This window comes from Oncorhynchus masou, chromosome 12 (assembly GCF_036934945.1).
Source record: "Oncorhynchus masou masou isolate Uvic2021 chromosome 12, UVic_Omas_1.1, whole genome shotgun sequence".
Lineage (NCBI taxonomy): Eukaryota > Metazoa > Chordata > Actinopteri > Salmoniformes > Salmonidae > Oncorhynchus > Oncorhynchus masou.
This window is the reverse complement of record NC_088223.1, coordinates 971,569-996,553: the sequence shown is the minus strand read 5'-3', so window position 1 is coordinate 996,553 and position 24,985 is coordinate 971,569. Positions and strand designations below refer to the sequence as shown.

The 24,985-nt window shown below is 43.8% G+C and overlaps 1 protein-coding gene across 2 annotated transcripts; it reads right to left on the bottom strand.

Moving 5' to 3' along the window:
* Nucleotides 1-634: 634 nt before the first annotated feature.
* Nucleotides 635-23,635, bottom strand: LOC135549457 (regulating synaptic membrane exocytosis protein 2-like). 2 transcript variants are annotated; one of them, XM_064979445.1, is made up of 7 exons: nucleotides 23,604-23,633; nucleotides 23,124-23,302; nucleotides 12,205-12,346; nucleotides 5,536-5,648; nucleotides 3,090-3,191; nucleotides 2,800-2,939; nucleotides 635-2,394 (listed from the first exon to the last, which is right to left on the bottom strand). In XM_064979445.1, the coding sequence occupies exons 2-7, from the start codon at nucleotides 23,251-23,253 to the stop codon at nucleotides 2,179-2,181; spliced, it is 843 nt and encodes a 280-aa protein (XP_064835517.1). In that variant the 5' UTR covers nucleotides 23,254-23,302; nucleotides 23,604-23,633; the 3' UTR covers nucleotides 635-2,178. The 2 variants fall into 2 exon arrangements, with proteins under 2 accessions (XP_064835517.1, XP_064835516.1); XM_064979444.1 differs by having other exon boundaries at nucleotides 23,124-23,635.
* Between the last annotated feature and the right edge of the window lie 1,350 nt (nucleotides 23,636-24,985).

The window sequence follows — 24,985 nt, the reverse complement described above, 5'->3', positions numbered from 1 at the left end:
CAGATAACTTCGGCTCGGTCACTGAACAGATCTATCTTCTAATTTCTAACCTTACTGCTTCTATGCCCTTCCTCTAAAAATTAATATTGACTGACAGAAATCGCACCGTTTTGCCTAACGGACTAAATCTGTAATTTACAACTAACTGCTCTGACACTATCGACACACGACCAGAGGCGCTTCCAAATAGCTTGTTCAAATGGAAACACATACGCAACAAATATCTTTATCTATCTGCTTACAACAGTCTGTCTGCACAGTTCTGTTTGCACAATTGATATATCCAACAGCAAAGCCTCATTCTATCTTAGATTCCTCACGGGGGGCACCATAATGTTTTGTCTTTGGCATTATTAAAGGGGAAGACTGTTATTTTATCAAATAAATTGTCTGTAATTATTATTACGTGATTAAACTAATCATATAAACTTAACTAGGAAGTTGGGGCACCACGGATTACAAAGTTATACTGTTCCGAGTATAACTCTTCAGATATTTTAATATCTGATCAATAGTCTTCTATTAATGAATTATTCTTTACCTCACGTCAGTCTCATTCCAAACATCATAAATTGTTGGTTGTCTGCATGAACCCAGCCTAAACTATGGATCATCCATACACCAATTGGCTTAATAATTTATTTACTAACTAAATAATGACAGAAATGCATAAATAAACAAACAGTAGATATTGGTTACTAACAATGATAGGGAAGATTCCCTAGTGGGCTAAGCCGATATGACAGCTTGGTGGACAAAGGGTAAGACAAAATGGATTCATTACAGTCTATAATTTTATATATTGAAATGCTCATCCTTCGCACATGAACACCCGCTCAGTCGATAATAATTGCAAGTACATATTTATGATGTGTCTTTTGTCTTCTCTGTTGGAATCCGGTCTGTCTGCTGGAAAGTTCATCCGAGTCTCTCTCTCTCTTTCTGTTTCCCTGAAGATCAGTCTTTCATGGTTAGAATGGATACTTCAGAGTACCATTCAGAAATGTTCTCATAGATGTTTCGGAAGTTTTCGGTATTCTCGTCCCAGGTTTACATAATTCCTAACTACAGACTAGTAACTAGTATCTATCTATTTTATTCTGTGGGGATCGATAATCTCAGAGTTTAACCATTTCCAGCCGTGTAGCCAATGCTCCACGTGGTATGGTTTTCTTGTCTTGGTACTCAAGCCTGTGCTACACAGCTTACACCGAGGTATGCATGGTATTAACTATTCGCAATTACAGCTCACGTTGTGGGTTTGCTTAGTCTGAAGCGGATTTCCTCAGAAGGGGGTTTATTCGTAACAATAGAAAAGGCGGTTCCATGACGCCAGATCATGTCTGTGCTCACGGGGGCGGGCCAATGACTTAGTTAAACTTTAAAATTAATTTCACAAAGAGTTTCATCCTTACTCATTCATTTCATACAAGAATTAGATGCAAACAACAAACTTGAGAAATGTACACATTCAGAGATATAGTTATGTGTGTTTCCTGTCCTTCGTGAGGTCACCAAATGAAACACACTCAACATAACTGTCCCTTAAGTGTCCACAGACCCTTCCCACATTCTCACAAGAGGACATATAGTTTCATTTTCTCCATTTTGGGGATTTACGAGTTCGGCCACGTGAAATCCATTGTTCACTCTGTGGTCTCTCTCTGTATGAAAAGGGAAGAGAGCCTCCGCCAGGAATTTACGACCTGAGATAACAGAACCTGGGTGTAGGAGACAGTGAGAGAGGGGGAAGCCACAATCTACACCCAGAAAGGGCCACGTCATGACAAACTGTACAACTAACCCTAATCCAACTCATGAATTAGTTATTCTATTTCCTCATGGATTTAACAGACTGAAATCTAGTACCACTGAATTCATTCCACTTCTTCTTTCCTTTTCTTGCCACAGGTTCATGTGCCTGTCTGGTCCTCCCTAGGAGGGGTGTAGACCCGGGGGGGTTGGCGTTAGGGTTTCCTGACCCATGTTGCAGTAAGACAGTTCCACCCGCAGGGGGCACCTTGTTGCAGTAAGATCAGATGGCCTGCTCCAGACTCTACCCCCCCTCTTCATGGGCTCAGAACATCAAGCATGCAGTGTTACCAGGGTAACCAGGGCTTGGCCCAAGAGGGTGTGGCCTGGCAGACTTACCTCCTGTTGCTTATTTCTATGACAATGCTAGCTGTCCTTTAATTTTGCTGCATTTGCAGCTTGTTCTGCTACTGCTGCTTTGCTAGTTAAAGGTGCCAAAGTTGGATCCACCAATGAGGTGGGGGGGAACAGTTTGAACCAACCAATCACCATGTTGGATAAATCTAAATCATCCAAAAGTATCTGAGCAGCTCCCATAAAGGATTTGTGGTCCATGCGTCCATAGTCCCCCCACACGATTATCTGCAGAAGAGAACACAGGTATTACATACTACTTCGTAAATAGTACTAACCCTTACCCCTAGGTTGAAGAGCAATGGTTAAAACAAGAGGATTCCAATATCCCATAACTGCATAAATGAGGATGATTTCAACACAATGGGAATAGCTATGCTAGTTAGCATCAGCCCTGGTCCCATGATGCAGGTTGACTTTCTAAAGCTTCCTCATGGAATTATTAGCTTGTCCTAACCTGGGAATCTTCAACCTACCCTAACCCTAAAAGTAACACTAACCATATTCTCCCGACAGGATAATCTGGAGAAGGGAAAACACTGATTATGTGTTACTCAAACTACTCATAATAGACTCAAATTGACCTATAAAGGACAATTGAAAATGTCAAATAGAATGCATTTCACGAGTTACCTGTAAAACCTTCCCCTCTGGACTCTCCTCAAACTGAAGTTGTTGTTGGTAGAGGGGATCCAATGTTTTTTTAGCCAGTCTGGTTTTCTTTTTGACTATGCATTTCCCGTTGTCCATCAGATATACTTTCACATAGGGGGCTTGAGAAACAAGCAGAGAGGGCAATAAGTACATTTCAATCACATTTTTTGCTGAATAAAAGTGACAATGTGCTTTCTGGACTTAAATGCCCTTCCCTGGGGACATTGTGCTATAATGATAATATGATAACATATATAATACCAGCTCACCTGGCAGCTGCTTGTTGCCTTGTTTACCCACAAGTCCTCTGGCCCTGATGACCTCCACGTCCAGACGTTCTTTCCTGTACACCATCCCTATCTGGATGTCACCTACAGAGAACATGTATATTATTTAGATTTATGCTGCAATAGTTTGTGACAGGGGGCTAGGGTCAGTCTGTTATGTCTCAAGTATTTATCCTGTCTTATCCGGTGTCCTGTGTGAATTTAAGTATGCTCTCTCTAATTCTCTCTCTCCCTCCCAGAGGACCTGAGCCCTGGAACCATGACTGAGGACTACCTGGCCTGATGACTCCTTGCTGTCCCCAGTCCACTTGGTCGTGCTGCTGCTCCAGTTTCAACTGTTCGGCCTGTAGTTATGGAACCCTGACCTGTTCACCGGATGTGCTACCTTGTCCCGGACCTGCTGTTTTCGACTTGGCCATGTTCTGTTATAATCTCCACCCGGCCCTGCCAGAAGAGGACTGGCCACCCCTCAGCCTGTTCCCCCTCTGTTTCTTCCAAGGTTCCTGTCTTCCTAGGGAGTTTTTCCTAGCCACAGTGCTTCATCTTCATTGCTTGCTGTTTGGGGTTTTAGGCTGGGTTTCTGTATAGCACTTTGTGACATCGGCTGATGTAAAAAGGGCTTCATAAATACATTTCATTGATTGATTGACCTGCAAAGAACATATATTCTAACCCAACCCTAACCATCCCAATCTGAATATCACCTGCAGGAAACATAAACAGTTGAAGTCGGAAGATTACATATACATTTAAACTCAGTTTTTCACAATTCCCGACCACTTTATTTTAAGAATTTGAAATGTCAGAATAATAGTAGTGATTTATTTCAGCTTTTATTTCTTTCATCACATTCCCAGTGGGTCAGAAGTTTACATACACTCAATTAGTATTTGGTTGCATTGCCTTTAAATTGTTTAACTTGAGTCAAACGTTTCAGGTAGCCTTCCACAAGCTTCCCACAGTAAGTTGAGGGAATTTTGGCCCCTTCCTCCTGACAGAGCGGAAGTAAATGAGTCAGGTTCGTAGGCCTCCTTTCTCGCACACACTTTTTCAGTTCTGCGCAGAAACTTTCTATAGGATTGAGGTCAGGGCTTTGTGATGGCCACTCCAATACCTTGACTTTGTTGTCCTTAAGCCATTTTGCCACAACTTTGGAAGTATGCTTGGGGTTATTGTCCATTTGGAAGACCCATTTGCGACCAAGCTTTAACTTCCTGACTAATGTCTTGAGATGTTTCTTTAATATATCCACCTAAATGTCCTGCCTCATGATGCCATATATTTTGTGGTGTGCACCAGTCCCTCATGCAGCAAAGTACCCCCACAACATGATGCTGCCACCCTCATGCTTCACGGTTGGGATGGTGTTCTTCAGCTTGCAAGACTTCCCCTTTTTCCTCCAAACATAATGATGGCCATTATGTCCAAACAGTTCTATTTTTGTTTCATCAGACCAGAGGACATTTCTCCAAAAAGTACGATCTTTGTCCCCATGTGCAGTTGCAAACGGTAGTATTGCTTTTTTATGGCGGTTTTGGAGCAGTGGCTTCTTCCTTGCTGAGCGCCCTTTCAGGTTATGTCGATATAGGACTCGTTTTACTGTGGATATAGATACTTTTGTACCTATTTCCTCCAGCATCTTGGCAAGGTCCTTTGCTGTTGTTTTGGGATTGATTTGCCCTTTTCGCACCAAAGTACGTTCATCTGTACGAGACAGAACGCGTCTCCTTCTTGAGCGGTATGTTGGCTGCATGATCCCATGGTGTTTATTCTTGCGCACTATTGTTTGTACAGATTATCGTGGTACCTTCAGGTGTTTGGAAATTGCTCCCAAGGATGAACCAGACTTGTGGAGTTCAACATGTTTTTTTCTGTGGTCTTGGCTGATTTCTTTTGATTGTCCCATGATGTCAAGGTCAAGCAAAGAGGCACTAAATTTGAAGGTAGGCCTTGAAATACATCCACAGGTACACCTGAAATTGACTCAAATTATATCAATTACCCTATCAGAATCTTCTAAAGCCATGACATCATTTTCTGGAATTTCCCAAGCTTTTTAATGACCCACTGGAATTGTGATACAGAGAATTATAATCTGTCTGTAAAGAATGGTTTGAAAAATACTTGTGTCATGCACAATGTAGTTGTCCTAACCGACTTGCCAAAACTATAGTTTGTTAACAATAAATTTGTGGATTGATTGAAAACTAGTTTTAAGGACTCCAACCTAAGTGTATGTAAACTTCAGACTTTAACTATATATTAATATTCTAACCAGAACACTACCCTAACCATCCCATCTGGATGTCACCTGCATGGAACAGCATAACAAGTAGGAGTGTCAAAACAAGGATGAGTGATTTTGGCCAAGGGGGAGGAGTGATTACTAGGAGTAGTTATAAAAAGGGAAAGGAGTCATGGTGCTTACCCATTGGTGGCGTGGCAAGTGTCTGTCTACCGGCTAGCTGTGCGGGGCCCAACCCTTCCAGGAACTCAGTGAAGTGGATGTCAGATGTGATACGGACACCGGGGAAGATAAGACTATGGAAAGACAAAACAGACTAGTTATTGACATCAGGGAAGATTGTGCTGTGGACAGACAAAACACACTGGTTATTGACACCAGGGAAGATAAGGCTATGGGGAGACAAAACACACTGGTTATTGACACCAGGGAAGATTAGGCTATGGAAAGACAAAACACGCTGGTTATTGCCACCAGGGAAGATAAGGCTATGGGGAGACAAAACACACTGGTTATTGACATCATGGAAGAGGAGGACATGGAGAGACAAAACACACTGATTAGTGTGTTCTGTTCTGAATATGAATATATATGTTCTCTGCAGGTGACATGCTGATGGGATCGTTAGGGTTGGTTGCGATTATAATACTAATATATAAAAACACTACCATTCAAAAGTTTGGGGTCACCTTAGAAATGTCCTTGTTTTTTAAAGAAAGCACATTTTTTGTCCAGTAAAATAACATCAAATTAATCAGAAATAAAGTGTAGACATTGTTAATGTTGTAAATGATTTTATAGCTACCTGCCCTATTAGGAAAACCTTGTCTCTAGTTGGTACCAGTACTATGGTGAGTCAGACTGGGAGCTCCCAAAGACCCATCACCCACACACCCCTTTTTGCTCTTGTTCTGTGGGGAGACCAATCTAAGTCTCTCCGAGTGCTCATTGACTCAGGGGCTGATGAATGTCTTATGGATGCCACGATAGCTTCGGAGCTTGGTATTCCCACTCAGCCTCTCTCTGTGCGCATGCATGCAAGGGCACTGAAAGGCCGCTCTATAGGGGAAGTCACCCATAGTACTGTGCCCGTTCAATTACGGGTTTCTGGTAACCACAGTGAGACAATACAGTTTCTCCTCACTTTATCTCCCTATGTTCTGGTTGTTTTGGGATTTTCCTGGCTCCAAAAGCACAATACTGTAATTAACTGGACCACAAGCTCCATCCTGGGTTGGAGCCCATTTTGCCATTCCCACTGCCTTCAAGCAGCACAGCCTTCCCCTAGTCGTTTTCCTAAGGAGGTTAGCAAGACTGTGGATGTCTCGGTTTTCCCCACGGTTGTAATCTCTGTCCCGACCAGAGAGCATTGCTATGGAGGAGAACATAGAAGAGTCTCTGGCCACTGGGGCTGTCCGTCTGTCTGCATCTCCTGCCGGCACGTGCATTGATTACCGGGGACATAACGATATCACTGTCAAAAGTTGTTCCCCCCTACCTCTCCTCTCCTCAGCGTTTGAACCTCTCCAGGGGGCTACCATGTTTTCCAAGATGGACCTTTGGAATACCTACCACCTGCATAGGATACGCGAGGGGAATGAGTGGAAGACATTCTTCAACACAGTCAGTGGACATTGAATACCAGGTCATATCATCAGGCTTTGGTCAATGATGTGCTTCGGGACATGCTAAACCGGTTTGTGTTCGTCTACCTTGATGACATCCTGTTTTCTTTCGGATCTGCCCAAGAACATGTACTCCATGTCAGACAGTGCCTCCTGGAGAACCAATTGTTCATGAAAGCCAAGAAGTGTGAGTTCCACCGCTCTTCTATCACCTTTCTGGGATATGTCATTGCTGACTGCAATGTTCGGTGGAAGAGTGGAAGCAGTGGTGGATTTGCCTCAACCAATGTCCAGGGTGCAGTTGCAATGGTTTCTTGGTTTTGCAAACTTCAACTGCCGTTTCATTCAGGATTACTGCACCCTGGCAGCCTCCCTCTCAGCATTCACCTACCCCCAAGGTACCGTTCAAATGGTCTCCAGCTGTCGACAAAGCCTTTGTAGAACTGAAGCATCAGTTCACAGCAGCACCCATCCTCATCCATCCAATTCCCTCGCGTCAATTTGAGGTGGAAGTGGATCTTTGGATGTTGGAGTGGGGGTCATCCTGTCCCAGCGATCTGCCCAGGACCAGAAGTTTCATCCCTGTGCTTTCCTGTCCCATTGCCTCAAGCCTGCTAAGAGGAACTATGTGGGCAACCGGGAACTCCTGGCGGTGAAGATGACGTAGGAGGAGTGGTGGCGCTGGCTGGAAGGAGCAGAACAGCAATTCCTAGCCTGGAATGAAAATAAAAACTTGGAATATCTCCATTCAGCCATGCGCCTCAACTCAAGGCAGGCCCGGTGGGCCCTTCTGTTTACCAGATTCAACTTTACCATTTCTTATCATCCAGGATCAAAAAATGTGAAGCATGACGTTCTCTCCTGCCTATACAGTTCCTCTGCCAAACCCTCGACTTCTGAAATCATTCTCCCTACCTCATGCCTTGCTGCCACTGTGGCTTTGGGAATTGAGAACCTGGTTTACGAGGCGCAACGCTCCCAGCCTGGACCTGAAGGGGGCCCGGCTAACCAGCTGTTTGTCCCTAATCCAGTCCAGTCTCAGGTCCTGGAATGGGCTCATTCCTCCAGGCTGACCTGTCATCCAGGGTCCCGTCATACACTAGCCTGCCATCAACACCGTTTCTGGTTGCCCACAATGGTGCCTGACATCTCTGCCGTCGTCACCGCTTGCACTTTGTGTGCTCAAAACTCCATGGCAAGCTCCGTCTGGCCTCCTGCAGCCACTACCGGTTCCTCATCGTCCCTGGTCTCATATATTCTGACGGTAGTCGACCGGTTCTCCAAGGCTGTCCATTTAATCCCTCTCCCCAAACTACCTTCTGGCAAGGAGTATGGTGCAGCATGTCATCTCTAATCCATGGTCTCCAATCAGGGTTCTCGTCTCAGTTCTGGAAGGCATTCTGCACCCTTATTGGGTCGTCGGCCAACCTTTCATCCGGATTCCATCCCCAAACTAACGGTCAGTCGGAGCGAGCCAACCAAGAACTGAAGACCACCTTAAGGTGCCTGGTCTCAACCAACCTCACTATCCGGAGCCATCAACTGGTCTGGGTGGAGTATGCATGGAACACTCTTCCCAGTTCTGCCACAGGACTCTTCCCTTTCGAGTGCATCATGGAGTATCAGCCTCCACTCTTTCCTGAACAAGAGCAGGATGTCAGAATACCCTCGGCCCCAGATGTTTGTCCGCTGCTGTTGACGTACCTGGAGAAGAGCCAGCGAGGCTGTCGACGTACCCGGAGTAGAGCCAGGGAGGCTGTTGACGTACCTGGAGAAGAGCCAGGGCAAATATTCTCAAGACCAACTCCAGGTATCGTCCACAAGCGGACTGTTGCTGGACATCAGATCCCCACTGTCGCATTGGTCAGAGGGTATGTTACTGCTAGTACATCATCCTTAATCAAATGTTTTTGCTAGTACATCATCCTTATTAAAACAGCAACGTTATTGCTAGTACATCATCCTTAGTATATATTGTACGTCAGCCTTAATACAATAATCAAATCAAATCAAGCTGTATTTGTACAGCACATTTCAGACGTGATGACAAGGTGATTTAAAATGATAAAATAAAAACAATTAAAATAAACTGAAATATTTACTAAACACATTTAAGAGAATAAAAAAACTAAGAATAACAATACAAACTGAACGACTACAAAATACCCTGAGGAAAAGCAAAGGTGTTTTTTAAGATATTTTTTTAAATGTCCACAGTTGCAGCCCCCCTCAGATTCTCTTGCAGGCTATTCCAGAGGCTGGGGGCATAGAAGCTAAAGGCTGCTTCTCCATCACTCTTGGTTCTAGGCCACTGCAAGAGGACCTGAGGGACCTACCGGGTACATAACATAAAAGCATGTCTGACATGTAATGGGCTGGACAATCATGGATATATTTAAAAACCAATAGAAGAATCTTCAAATTAATTATAAAACTCACAGGCAGCCAGTGCATCAATTTCAATAGAAAGTTTACTTGCTTAGTAATGGTACTGCCTACTCCAGATGACTCATTTTTTAAGTCATATGAGCAAAAAATATTTAATTTGATTTGGAATGCAAAGCCAGACAAAATTAAACTATTTATATAATAAATATGTGTTTGGGGGTTAAAATTATTAAATATTAAAGTTTCACTCATACATAAATTAAATTTAAATCCAAAATGGTTCTCCAGTAGATTATTAAGAAAGACTCATCTTTTGCCCTTTATACAGATTACAACTTTCTCTGAGATATGTTCACCAATGGTTACAAAGAAACTATTGACCGGTTAAATAGATCCTAAATCAATGTATAACTCTACCGGAGAGGCCAAGCCTCCACCAGTGTCGAACTTAAATCCAAGAGTACAAGCACAGAGAGCTGTTTGGCATCGGTGTTGGCTCTTGGATAATTGAACACTTTGACTAAGGCTGTCTCAGTACTGTGGTGGGCCCGAAAACCAGATAGGATTTTTTTTAAATACAGTTGGCACTTAAAAAATTATTTAGCTGTTTGAAAACCCTTTTCTCCAGAATTCTGCTTAAGATTAGGAGGTTGGAGATTGGCCAGGAATTGCTAAAGGCTGAAGAATCTAGACACATTTTCTTCAAGAGGTTTCACCATAGCAGTTGTTAGTGCCTTTTTAGTGCCATGGAGTCATTAACAAAAGCTTGCACTTCTTCATATATGCAATTAAAACCTTTTTTTCCAGAAGGTGGTGGGGAAATTCAATGGCCTTGGAGTCAGTCTTTTGTCAACATGAATATTAAAATACCCAACACAATGACTTTATCATAGTCCTCAAGGACAATAGACAATAGTTCAGACAAAACAGTAAAGAAATTGGGGCATTGCTTTGGTGGCCTATATAAGGATATGGCCAGCACTGGTGGATGACATTTAAACAGTATAGCATGATGCTCAAAAGCAAAAGACCCAATGACACCAAACAAAATGTCCTTACAGCTGAGAGCATTAGTAAAAATAGTCTGTCCCCCACAATCCTTTTCCCTTTTCTGATCGAGTATGGAAAGAGTATAAAAAGCTGTATTCTGGAGGGGGGCTTCAATAAGAGTGGCACTACAGTCTGAAGACAGCCATGTTTCAGTGAGAAACATGAAATCAACTTCGCGCTCAGCAATGAGGTCATTCACAAGAAAGGTTTTATTACATTTAAAATATTCAATGTGTGGGCCACCCTGCCACTGGGGCATCTACCTAGATGTAACCAACAGAATAACAACAATATACTTAATGTTACAACCACATTTTCTGACAGTATCCAATCTAACAATGGTAGGAGTTTGTTTGTATAGACTCACCAGAAGGAAGAGTTAAAGGAACAAACATTAGGGTATTTGTCCTCTGTTGGTTATTCTGACACTGGAGCACTACCAGACCCTGTCTGTTAGTCTCAAAAACAGTTGGATGTTGTTGGGCCTTTAGCACTACAAGACCCTGAATGTCAGTCTCTAAAACAGTTTGATGTTGCTGGGACTGGAGCACTACCAGACCCTGTCTGTCAGTCTCTAAAACAGTTTGATGTTGCTGGGATGGAGCACTACCAGACCCTGTCTGACAGTTTCTAAAACAGTTTGATGTAAGTCGCTCTGGATAAGAGCTTCTGTTGAATGACTAAAATGTAAATGTAATATTGTTTGAGTAATGGAATAAAGTAGTATATTTGTTGTTTGTCGTCACTCATTAAGCATCCTAAGTATTTCATATGTTTTTGTGGTCCATTTAAAGGATTTCTGTAGATCGTGAGTTACTCTTTTTATTTTTCTTATTGCCACCATTAGATTTTTTTCATATGTTAATTTTATAACCTGAGATTTTTGTTTTCAGATTATTTTCTTTTAGCGAAGGGGGCATTGAGTTTTCAATATTTGTCAGGTATATCAGGAGATCATCTGCAAATAAGTTTAGTTCAAAATCATGTTTACCAATACTGATACCTTTTACGTTTGGGTCCTGCCTAATTCTTTCTGCAAGTGTTTAAATTGCCAGTGCAAACAGAAAAGGGGAGAGAGGACATCCCTGTCTTGTGATCCTTTCAAAAACAATTTAATCAGATAATGTGTTATTAGTGTATATTTTATAAAATATTTTTATTAAATGTATTGTTTCAGCTAGAAAGTTGAAGTCTTCCAAATTCTTAAATAGAAAAGGACATTCAAGAAGGTTAAAAGACATTTCGGCATCAACAGCCATTATTGCATAAACTGAAACATGTTCTTGTATTTGTTTGTCTTTTTAATTAACCCTGTTTGATATATATGTAGCCTAGCAAATCGGGTAAGATTTTTCACAATTATATTGCTTATAAGATTTGTTATTATTTTATTGTCACAATTTATTACATTTATGGGTCTATAATCAGCAGGGGATTCTCCTGAAATGTTATTAACAGATTATTTAAATTGAGAAACTACCCTGCTCATTACCACAAAAAAATAATCTGAGTACTCTGTGTGACTTTGTAATGTGTTACTCACAACACTGCTGCAATATCCTATAACGCTCAAGTAGTGTATTCATAATAACAACCCACTGAAATGGGACATTATTTTATCAATGTTTGTTCTAGGAAATCCATTGATTTTGTACTTTATTCACAAACTACTATGTTAATATTGGGAGATTTCCAGTGCGCTATAAACAATTCAGATTCTTCTTCTTTATAGTGTATCCTGGAGGGGGAAGAAGGAAAATGAGGATAGGATTTTGAGAGGGATGCTTACTTTCCCGGCTTGGCCTCTGCGTCAGGGTCGGAAGACTCTCGGCTGACCTGCCGTGTCAATCTGCTCTTGAACTCGATGGCCAATCCCGTCTCAACACTCCTCTGGACTGGCAGACGAATTATCTTCTTCTTCCCTTCCTCCTCTGAGAGAGAGAGACACAGGGGACATGTTAGCCTTGAGAGGTAACATCTAACTATAATGTTACGTGGAGAAAGAGACAGATGGAGACGTGTTAGCCTTGAGAAGTGACATTTAACTATAATGTTACACAGAGAAAGAGACAGATGGGGACATGTTAGCCTTGAGAAGTAACATTTAACTATAATGTTACACAGAGAAAGAGACAGATGGGGACGTGTTAGCCTTGAGAAGTAACATTTAACTATAATGTTACACAGAGAAAGAGACAGATGGGGACATGTTAGCCTTGAGAAGTAACATTTAACTATAATGTTACACAGAGAAAGAGACAGATGGGGACGTGTTAGCCTTGAGAAGTAACATTTAACTATAATGTTACACAGAGAAAGAGATAGATGGGGACGTGTTAGCCTTGAGAAGTAACATTTAACTATAATGTTACACAGAGAAAGAGACAGATGGGGACGTGTTAGCCTTGAGCGATAACATCTATCTGCAGTGTAACATATTGATTTGAGGTTCCAGAACGTGTCAAGAGAGGTCAGCAACCCTCTCCCTGGAGCATCAAATCTTTCACTTTAGCGTCATCATTATCCGTCTCCCTTCTGATGGCCCTGAATTTGTCTGAACTGTCTCAGTGGTTCTCCTCCTGACACTTCGCTTCGCCTATAACTCCCTGTTAAATAGCATCAGATGGTGACAGGTGGTGCAAATGAGGAAATCAAACCCTCAGTTCCACAGCTCATTTAGACCGTTCTGTTCCATTTAACAGTGTGCATTTTAGCCATGTTGTAAAATTAGCAAAGATTGGATCCAAAAATGTCTATTGTTGGACATCTAACAAATCTCCGTTGGTACCAGCAATTCTCTGTGGCCTTCTCCGCTGGAGATCTGTTGGCAGATTGGATTGATTGACTGACTGACAGACTGAATACAACTTTTTCCAAGTGATATTTAATTTGTTTTTATTGTGATTTACTCCGTGTTGGGTTGGGATATGTGTTCAGTTGTTGGTGAAACAGGGAATCATTATAATTTGTATTCCTGTGTGGAACACGTGGTTACTGCATTATGAATTTATGAATGGATATTTACTTTGCTACTGAGGTCATCATTAACAGAACCTGAGGTATGGGACATTTACAAGTAAACCTTAGGTATTATTACATTTGTGAGATAATTTATGTTGAATTGTCACGTTATGACCTTAGTTCTGTTGTTATGTCTTTGTTTAGTATGGTCAGGGCGAGAGTTGGGTGGGTTGTCTATGTTCCTTTTTCTATGTTTTGGGATTTCTGTGTTTGTCCTGGTATGGTTCTCAATCAGAGGTAGCTGAGAACCATACTTAGGTAGCCTGGTTTCACTTTTGAGTGGTGGGTGATTGTTTCCTGTGTCTGTGTTTGTACCATACGGGACTGTTTCGATTTTAGTTTGTTCATTCACGTTGTTATTTGTATTTTTGTAGTGTTCAGTTTTATATATTAAAATGGACACTTACCACACATTGTTCCGACCTCTCTTACTCCTCATCAGAAGAAGAGGACAATCGTTACATGAATATACAGTGCAACCAACATCAAAGAACAGTTGTTTTGAAGTTCTTTCTTTTACATACCTAAGGGTATTTAAATATAAGTGTATTTTACAAAACAGACTTAAATAAGAATTTTCAGTGGCAGCTTAATTAAATAGCACCCACAAAACACCGGTCTCAAAGTCAAGAGTGAAGTGGCGACTCCGGGATGCTGGCCTTCGAGGCAGAGTGCCTCTGTCCATGTCAGGGTGTGCGCAACTTGTCGAAGGAATTCAGGAGCAGGAGAGCAGAGATGAGTGAACAGGCCCACTTTGTTCAGGCAGAGGAAAACAGCCGGACGCAACTGTGTCACAACACTCTGGCCCAAGCAAAAAAGCAATAGGGCAAAAATTACACAACTAGATACAAATAACATAACCACGGGTTACAACAATACCCGGCGCAAAACCAGCCTGTAGCATTACAGACGTAACGAACGAACACAGAGACATGGGGGGAACAGAGGATAATATAAACGTATGGAGTAAACAGGTGTGCGGGAAAACAAGACAAAACAAATGGAAAATGAAAAGGTGGAGCGGCGATGGCTAGAAGATCGGTGACGTCGACCACCGAACACCGCCCGAACAAGGAGAAGGACCGACTTCGGCGAAAGTCGTGACAGTCCAATTTTTGTGTTCTTTTGCCCATCTTAATCTTTTCATTTTATTGGCCTGTCTGAGATATGGCTTTTTCTTTGCAACTCTGCCTGGAAGGCCAGCATCCCGGAGTCGCCTCTTCACTGTTGACGTTGAGACTGGTGTTTTGCGGGTACTATTTAATGAAGCTGCCAGTTGAGGACTTATGAGGCATCTGTTTCTCAAACTAGACACTAATGTACTTGTCCTCTTGCTCAGTTGTGCACTGGGGCCTCCCACTCCTCTTTCAATTCTGGTTAGAGACTGTTTGCGCTGTTCTGTAAAGGGAATAGTAAACAGCATTGCACGAGATATTCAGATTCTTTGCAATTTCTAGCACGGAATAGCCTTCACTTTTCAGAACAAGAACAGACTGACGAGTTTCAGAAGAAAGGTCTTTGTTTCTGGTCATTTTGAGCCTGAAATCAAACCAATGAATGCTGATGATCCAGATCATAGTCATAAAGAAGGCCAGTTTTATTGCTTCTTTAATCAGAAACATTGTTCAGCTGTGCTACCATAATTGCAAAGGGTTTTCTAATGGTAAATTAGCCTTTTAAAATTATAAACTTGGATTAGCTAACACAACGTGCCATTGGAACACAAGAGTGAGGGTTGCTGATAATGTGCATCTGTACGCTGATGTAGATATTCCATAAATAAAGTCTGCCGTTTCCAAGTACAATAATAATTTACAACATTAACAATGTCGACACTGTATTTCTGATCTATTTGATGTTATTTTAAAGGACAAAAAATGTGCTTTTCTTTCAAAAACAAGGACATTTCTAAGTGACCCCAAATTTTTAAACGTTAGTGAATATATTTTTTTACCTTTATTTAACCTGGCAAGTCAGTTAACCTCTTGAAACTCTGGGGGCGCTATTTCATTTTTGGATGAAAAACGTTCCCAAGATATTTTGTCACAAAAAGATGCTCGACTATGCATATAATTGATAGCTTTGGAAAGAAAACACTCTGAATTTTCCAGAACTGCAAAGATATTGTCTGTGAGTGCCCCAGAACAGGAGCTACAGGCAAAACCAAGATGAAACGGCAACCAGGAAATGAGCAGGATTTTTGAGGCTCTGTTTTCCATTGTCTCCTTATATGGCTGTGAATGCGACAGGAATGAGCCTGCCCTATCTATCGTTTCTTCCGGTTCCGGGTTGGAGCGAGCGGTCGCATCTACACTTCGGTCCGCAGGTAGTATAACTTTTCATTACATTTTTCATTACATTTCATTATAGTACAACGGTTTGATTTGTCTAATCTTAGCAATTTCTTCTTAGCTAGCTACATAGCCGTCTTTGTATCAAAGATAATTGCGTAATTATCGTATTTCGTCGTCCTAATGTAGTCTACACTGCTATCTGCCCAGCAGCTAGCTAAGCAGCTAGCTAACGTCCACTGTCCACCAGCACTGTAGAAACTATTACACTCAACTGAACGACTCGATTAGTGAAGTGTTAGCTAGCTACATAGTTGTCTTTGCTGTCTTCGTATCCAAGATAATTGTGTAGTTTAGAGTGTGTAGACTTAGAGTGATTATCTTAATTTACCGAGGTTAGCTAGCCAGCTATTTGTCGTCCTTAACGTAGGAGATGCTGCTAGCTAGCTAGCCAACAGCTAGCCAACCTCTACCGAATAGAACTTCAACTAACTTCCGCTTCGCTCCACAGGTAGTATCACATTTTCATTTCACTTCATTACAGTACAACGGTTTGATTTGTTTGATCGTAGCTAGCTAGCTACATAGCCGTCTTTGTATCTAAGACTATTGTGTAGTCTAGAGTGATTTTCTAGGTTAGCTAGCCAGCTATTGTCGTTCTTTTAACATAACGTAACGCAATCAACACTGCTAGCTAGCCAGCTAGCCCCCGAATAGCAGCACTGTAGAAACTATTACAGTACAACGGTTTGATTTGTTTGATCGTAGCTAGCTAGCTACATAGCCGTCTTTGTATCTAAGACAATTGTGTAGTCTAGAGCGATTTTCTAGGTTAGCTAGCCAGCTATTGTCGTTCTTTTAACGTAACGTAACGCAATCAACACTGCTAGCTAGCCAGCTAGCCCCCGAATAGCAGCACTGTAGAAACTATTACACTCGACGGAACGACTTGATTAGTGTAGTGTCTACATCGCAGCCACTGCCAGCTAGCCTACAAAGTCAACAACGCAGCCACTGCCAGCTAGCCTACTCCAGCAGTACTGTATCATTTCAATCATTTTAGCCAATAAGATTCTTGCTACGTAAGCTTAACTTTCTGAACATTCGAGACGTGTAGTCCACTTGTCATTCCAATCTCCTTTGCATTAGCGTAGCCTCTTCTGTAGCCTGTCAACTATGTGTCTATCTATCCCTGTTCTCTCCTCTCTGCACAGACCATACAAACGCTCCACACCGCGTGGCCGCGGCCACCCTGATCTGGTGGTCCCAGCGTGCACGACCCACGTGGAGTTCCAGGTCTCCGGTAGCCTCTGGAACTGACAATCTGCGGCCAACAAGGCAGAGTTCATCTCAGCCTATGCCTCCCTCCAGTCCCTCGACTTCTTGGCACTGACGGAAACATGGATCACCACAGATAACACTGCTACTCCTACTGCTCTCTCTTCGTCCGCCCACGTGTTCTCGCACACCCCGAGAGCTTCTGGTCAGCGGGGTGGTGGCACCGGGATCCTCATCTCTCCCAAGTGGTCATTCTCTCTTTCTCCCCTTACCCATCTGTCTATCGCCTCCTTTGAATTCCATGCTGTCACAGTTACCAGCCCTTTCAAGCTTAACATCCTTATCATTTATCGCCCTCCAGGTTCCCTCGGAGAGTTCATCAATGAGCTTGATGCCTTGATAAGCTCCTTTCCTGAGGACGGCTCACCTCTCACAGTCCTGGGCGACTTTAACCTCCCCACGTCTACCTTTGACTCATTCCTCTCTGCCTCCTTCTTTCCACTCCTCTCCTCTTTTGACCTCACCCTCTCACCTTCCCCCTACTCACAAGGCAGGCAATACGCTCGACCTCATCTTTACTAGATGCTGTTCTTCCACTAACCTCATTGCAACTCCCCTCCAAGTCTCCGACCACTACCTTGTATCCTTTTCCCTCTCGCTCTCATCCAACACTTCCCACACTGCCCCTACTCGGATGGTATCACGCCGTCCCAACCTTCGCTCTCTCTCCCCGCTACTCTCTCCTCTTCCATCCTATCATCTCTTCCCTCTGCTCATACCTTCTCCAACCTATCTCCTGATTCTGCCTCCTCAACCCTCCTCTCTTCCCTTTCTGCATCCTTTGACTCTATGTCCCCTATCCTCCAGGCCGGCTCGGTCCTCCCCTCCCGCTCCGTGGCTCGACGACTCATTGCGAGCTCACAGAACAGAGCTCCGGGCAGCCGAGGGGAAATGGAGGAAAACTCGCCTCCCTGCGGACCTGGCATCCTTTCACTCCCTCCTCTCTACATTTTCCTCCTCTGTCTCTGCTGCTAAAGCCACTTTCTACCACTCTAAATTCCAAGCATCTGCCTCTAACCCTAGGAAGCTCTTTGCCACCTTCTCCTCCCTCCTGAATCCTCCTCCCCCTCCCCCCTCCTCCCTCTCTGCAGATGACTTCGTCAACCATTTTGAAAAGAAGGTCGACGACATCCGATCCTCGTTTGCTAAGTCAAACGACACCGCTGGTCCTGCTCACACTGCCCTACCTTGTGCTCTGACCTCTTTCTCCCCTCTCTCTCCAGATGAAATCTCGCTTCTTGTGACGGCCGGCTGCCCAACAACCTGCCCGCTTGACCCTATCCCCTCCTCTCTTCTCCAGACCATTTCCGGAGACCTTCTCCCTTACCTCACCTCGCTCATCAACTCATCCCTGACCGCTGGCTACGTCCCTTCCGTCTTCAAGAGAGCGAGAGTTGCACCCCTTCTGAAAAAACCTACACTCGATCCCTCCGATGTCAACAACTACAGACCAGTATCCCTTCTTTCTTTTCTCTCCAAAACTCTTGAACGTGCCGTCCTTGGCCAGCTCTCCCGCTATCTCTCTCAGAATGACCTTCTTGATCCAAATCAGTCAGGTTTCAAGACTAGTCATTCAACTGAGACTGCTCTTCTCTGTATCACGGAGGCGCTCCGCACTGCTAAAGCTAACTCTCTCTCCTCTGCTCTCATCCTTCTAGACCTATCGGCTGCCTTCGATACTGTGAACCATCAGATCCTCCTCTCCACCCTCTCCGAGTTGGGCATCTCCGGTGCGGCCCACGCTTGGATTGCGTCCTACCTGACAGGTCGCTCCTACCAGGTGGCGTGGCGAGAATCTGTCTCCTCGCCACGCGCTCTCACCACTGGTGTCCCCCAGGGCTCTGTTCTAGGCCCTCTCCTATTCTCGCTATACACCAAGTCACTTGGCTCTGTCATAACCTCACATGGTCTCTCCTATCATTGCTATGCAGACGACACACAATTAATCTTCTCCTTTCCCCCTTCTGATGACCAGGTGGCGAATCGCATCTCTGCATGTCTGGCAGACATATCAGGGTGGATGACGGATCACCACCTTAAGCTGAACCTCGGCAAGACGGAGCTGCTCTTCCTCCCGGGGAAGGACTGCCCATTCCATGATCTCGCCATCACGGTTGACAACTCCATTGTGTCCTCCTCCCAGAGCGCTAAGAACCTTGGCGTGATCCTGGACAACACCCTGTCGTTCTCAACCAACATCATGGCGGTGGCCCGTTCCTGTAGGTTCATGCTCTACAACATCCGCAGAGTACGACCCTGCCTCACACAGGAAGCGGCGCAGGTCCTAATCCAGGCACTTGTCATCTCCCGTCTGGATTACTGCAACTCGCTGTTGGCTGGGCTCCCTGCCTGTGCCATTAAACCCCTACAACTCATCCAGAACGCCGCAGCCCGTCTGGTGTTCAACCTTCCCAAGTTCTCTCACGTCACCCCGCTCCTCCGCTCTCTCCACTGGCTTCCAGTTGAAGCTCGCATCCGCTACAAGACCATGGTGCTTGCCTACGGAGCTGTGAGGGGAACGGCACCGCAGTACCTCCAGGCTCTGATCAAGGACACTGCGTTCATCCACCTCTGGCCTGCTCGCCTCCCTACCACTGAGGAAGTACAGTTCCCGCTCAGCCCAGTCAAAACTGTTCGCTGCTCTGGCCCCCCAATGGTGGAACAAACTCCCTCACGACGCCAGGACAGCGGAGTCAATCACCACCTTCCGGAGACACCTGAAACCCCACCTCTTTAAGGAATACCTAGGATAGGATAAAGTAATCCTTCTCACCCCCCCTTAAATGATTTAGATGCACTATTGTAAAGTGGCTGTTCCACTAGTTGTCATAAGGTGAATTCACCAATTTGTAAGTCGCTCTGGATAAGAGCGTCTGCCAAATGACTTAAATGTAAATGTAAATGTTTCATCACATTCACAGAGGGTCAGAAGTTTACATACACTCAATTAGTATTTGATTGCATTGCCTTTAAATTGTTTAACTTGGGTCAAACGTTTTGGGTAGCCTTCCACAAGCTTCCCACAATAAGTTGGGTCAATTTTGGCCCATTCCTCCTGACAGAGCTGGTGTAACTGAGTCGGTTTTTGAGGCATCCTTGCTCACACACGCTTTTTCAGTTCTGCCCACACATTTGCTATGGGATTGAGGTCAGGGCTTTGTGATGGCCACTCCAATACTTTGACTTTTTTTTGTCCTTAAAGTATGATCTTTGTCCCCATGTGCAGTTGCAAACCATAGTCTGTTTTTAAAACTTCCTTGCTGAGCGGCCTTTCAGGTTATGTCGATATAGGACTCGTTTTACTAGATAAATAGATACTTTTGCACCTGTTTCCTCCAGCATCTTCACAAGGTCCTTTGCTGTTGTTCTGGGACAGAACACGTCTCCTTCCTGATCGGTATGACGTCTGTGTGGTCCCATGGTGTTAATACTTGCCTACTATTGTTTGTACAGATGAATGTGGTACCTTCAGGCATTCGGAAATTTCTCCCAAGATTGAACCAGACTTGTGGAGGTCTACAATTTTTCTGATGTTTTGGCTGATTTCTTTTGATTTTCCCATGATGTCAAGCAAAGTGGCACTGAGTTTGAAGGTTGACTCAAATTAGATCAATTAGCCTATCAGAAGCTTCTAAAGCCATGACATCCTTTTCTGGAATTTTCAAAGTTGTTTAATGGCAAAGTCAACTTAGTGTATGTAAACTTCTGACACACTGGAATTGTGATACAGTGAATTATAAGTGAAATAACCTGTCTGTAAACAATTTTTGGACAAACAAAGTAGATGTCCTAACCGACTTCCCAAAACTAGTTTGTTAAACAAGAAATTTGTGGAGTGGTTGAATAACGAGTTTTAACAACTCCAGCTTAAGTGTATGTAAACTTTAGTAAACTTTGTAAACTTGTATGTAAACTTTGTAACTATTTGTGTTGTTGTTTGTTTAGTATATTCCAATTTTCCCAGAAGTGGTTGGATTCTATGGACTCCTGTTGTTTTTTTCCCTAATGTATTTCTGTTTTGTTTTAGTGATTCACCATAGTGAAGGCATAGACTCAGGTTTTTCTGTGTCTCTATGGTCTTTCTTAGGTTTTTGACCTCTTCATCAAACCATTTGCAATTGTTGCTAATTTTCTTAGGTTGAATACTTGAAAAGTTTAGATTTAATATGGAAGCTGAGAAGTCAAATATAGTTTTCAGGCTTTCTACTGCCAAGTTCACACCACTATTACAGTTACATATTTTGTCCAGGAAGTTGTCTAAAAGGTTTGAATTCGTTATTGCCTAATTGTTTTTTGGTAGGTTTTTGCATTTCCTTCCATCTATACAATTTCTTAATAGTGTGCAATTTCTTTGGCTTTGTTGCCTCATGATTAAATAAAATAAATAAATACAAAATTTGAGTATTGCTCTGTTCAGGTTCTGATAGTGGTGTTAGTGGACTGTGAACGCTCTGAGACACTCTGGGTTGAGTTCATTGATAAGGTAATCTACACTACTACTGCCAAGAGATGAGCTGCAGGTGTACCTACCATAAGAGTCTCCTCGAAGTCTAGCATTGACTATGTACAGACCCAACGTAGGACAGAGCTGCAGGAATTGTGACCCATTTTTGTTGGTAGCTGTTTGTCCCCATGTGTGCTGAGAGTGTCAGGTTCTTGTCCAGTTCTGGCATTTAGGTCGCCACAGACTAGTACATGTCCCTGGGCCTGGCAATGGTTGACTTCCCCTCCAGGATGGAGAATCTGTCATCTTGAAATTATGGTAATTCTATTGGTGGGGATATAGGTAGCACACAGGAGGACATTTGTATCTTTTGAGATCATTTCCTCATTAGTTTTTAGCCATTCTCTTCCCTGTTTCACACCTGGTAGTTTGGTGGATGGGACTGCCAGCTCTCTGTAACCTAGAGGGCAACCGGCAGGTCCATCTCCTCTATATGTTTATTGTAGGACAACAGTCTGTATTCCAAATGTTTCATTTATTTGATGACCCAGTCTCTCTCTGAAGCATCAACCCTCTCCCTGTTGCCTCAACCCTCTCCTTGTAGCATAAAACCTATCCCTATCTCTCCCTGTAGCATCAACACTTTCTCTGTAGCATCAACCTTGTCCCTGTCTCTCCCTGTAGCATCAACCCTCTCACAATCTCTCCCTGTAGCATCAACCCTCTCCCTGTCTCTCCCTGTAGCATCAACCCTCTCCTTGTCTCTCCCTGTAGCATCAACCCTCTCCTTGTCTCTCCCTGTAGCATTAACCCTCTCCTTGTCTCTCTCTGTAGCATCAACCCTCTCCCTGTAGCATCAACCCTCTCCTTGTCTATCCCTGTAGCATCAACCCTCTCCCTGTCTCTCCCTGTAGCATCAACCCTCTCCCTGTCTCTCCCTGTAGCATCAACCCTCTCCTTGTCTCTCCCTGTAGCATCAACCCTCTCCTTGTCTCTCTCTGTAGCATCAACCCTCTCCCTGTCTCTCCCTGTAGCATTAACCCTCTCCCTGTCTCTCCCTGTAGCATCAACCCTCTCCTTGTCTCTCCCTGTAGCATCAACCCTCTCCCTGTAGCATATATATATATATATATATCCCATTTATATATATCCCATTTAGCAGACGCTTTTGTCCAAAGCGACTTACAAGTCGGCTGGGGCCACTACTTTTTTTTTACATATGGGCGGCCCCAGCGGGAATCGAACCCACGACGCTTGGCGTTGCAAGCGCCATGCTCTACCGACTGAGCCACACAGGACCCGTCATTCCTCTCCTTGTCTCTCCATGTAGCATCAACTCTCTCCTTGTCTCTCCCTGTAGCATCAGCAGGTGAAGTAAAACATTCTGGGCTCAGTCTCAGGGTTAGAAGTTGAGGTAAAACTGCCTGGACTCACCCTCAGGGTTAAGGTTATAAGGTGAGGTAAACAGTCTGGACTCACCCTCAGGGTTAGGGTTATAAGTTGAGGTAAACAGGCTGGACTCACCCTCAGGGTTAGGGTTATAAGTTGAGGTAAACAGCCTGGACTCACCCTCAGGGTTAGGGTTATAAGGTGAGGTAAACAGTGTGGACTCACCCTCATCATTGATCTGCGTGGCGCTCTGGCTTTTCTTCCCGAGGCCGACCATCCCCATTATTTTAGCACCGAAGCTTGAGCGCCTCTTCTTGTCGTCATCATCGTCATCATTCCTGTTCAGAGAGCACATCTCTCCTCCCACACTGGAGCTCCTCTGGATGGGAGCCGCCGCCACTGGCCTGTTTATCATTTTGGATGTAAACTTACTGTCAGTCAGCAACATCAGCCATGGCAGGGCAAGGTAGCTCAGGGCAGTATGTTACATAGATGGGACAGAGATACAGGGAAGGAATGGAAAGAGGACAAGTGGAGATGGGAAGGAGAAAATAGGAGGAGAGGAGGGAGATTGCAGATTCAGCTACAGGGGACTACGACACTGACAACGGTCAAAGGTCACAGGTTACAAGTATAAGTGGAACAGTAGCAGTGTCAGGGTTTAGGGTTAGTGACAGGTTGTCACTGGTTAGATTTCAGACTTACTTGGTCTCTGCTGTGTCTTCTTCCTCCTCCTCTTCCCCTGACACTGCCCCCTCCCCACTCTCCGCCCCACTTCCGCCCCCTCTGCCCCCACTCGGACTCCTCCTGCTCCTCCCACTACTTCCTCAGCCACCTCAGCCAAAGTCCCCACCTCCAACTGGCCCTCACTGAAGATACACAACAGGATGATTGATCGGAGGCATGAAAAACAGAACAGAGGGCAGAGAAAATGGGTGACCATGAACATAGAACATTCTCAGAAACAGGCAGTGTGGGAGCAAATATAACACATAGGCGACAGAATAGCTGGACATACCAAGGCCAGAGGGATATACAAAGGAGGGGGTCAGTCAAATGACTAACTGATGACCAATAGACATAGTTCGCATATTTGTAGGACGTAGAGACGCTAGAAACTGAGGAGACACATCGTCTGCTGATCCTAGATAATACAAACAAAAGAATGCTTTTAGCTAAGTGCTGAGCCAAAACATAGGGTTGTAAAATAGAGGAATGTATAGTATTTTTAGTATAGGTGTACACGCTAGAAACTGAGGAGACACATAGTGTGCTGATCTTAGATAATACACAAACAAAAGAATGCTTTTAGCTAAATACAAGAACAAAGCAAGGGTCTTATCATTATAATCTGACGGAAAGCAGGTATGGGCGTTATTGAGCTGAACAAGCGGGATCCACGGATTGGAATGTAACTTTATTTGCATTTGGGATGGGCTCATATGCAATATGTGGATAAATACTGGAGCCGGGGCACTGGAAAGTGGAGTGTGTTCCGCGGACCTTCCCGGCTTGCTATACTCTTGTATTAAAAAGACGAATTGACTTCACAAGTTCTGTAATGCGTTGTATTTGATCCGATTTTCTACTACAGCAGGCATAGAACATTCTCAGAAACAGGCAGACATAGAACATGTCTATAGGGAGGAGCTCAGAGAACCTGGTAGTGTGGTCTTAGGACAACATCCTCACCCTCAATGTGAGAAAGACAAAAGATATGATCATGGACTATAGGAAAAGGAGGGCCGAACAGGCCCTTATTAACATTGAAGGAGCTGAAGTGGAGCGGGTCAAGAGTTTCAAGTTCCAAAAAACTATCATGGTCCAAACACACCAAGACAATTGTGAAGAGGGGACCTAGGACCAAAAAAGGCTCCTCAACAGCTTCTACCCCCAAGCCACTTTGATTTACTTGATTTATTTCAGCTTTCATTTATTTCATCACATTCGCAGTGGGTCAGAAGTTTACATACAGTCAATTAGTATTTGGTTGCATTGCCTTTAAATTGTTTAATTTGGGTCAAACATTTCAGGTAGCCTTCCACAAGCTTCCCAAAATAATAAGTTAGGTGAATTTTGGCCCCTTC

Excerpts from the sequence above, each read along its gene's own strand:
- LOC135549457 (XM_064979444.1), bottom strand. The coding sequence starts at position 23,346 with ATGTTGCTGACTGACAGTAAGTTTACATCCAAAATGATAAACAGGCCA. Across the intron at positions 12,347-23,123 it reads CACGCAGATCAATGATGAGG|AGGAGGAAGGGAAGAAGAAG; the intron begins GTGAGTCCACAC and ends TCTCTCTCTCAG. Across the intron at positions 5,649-12,204 it reads GCAGAGGCCAAGCCGGGAAA|TCTTATCTTCCCCGGTGTCC; the intron begins GTAAGCATCCCT and ends GTCTTTCCATAG.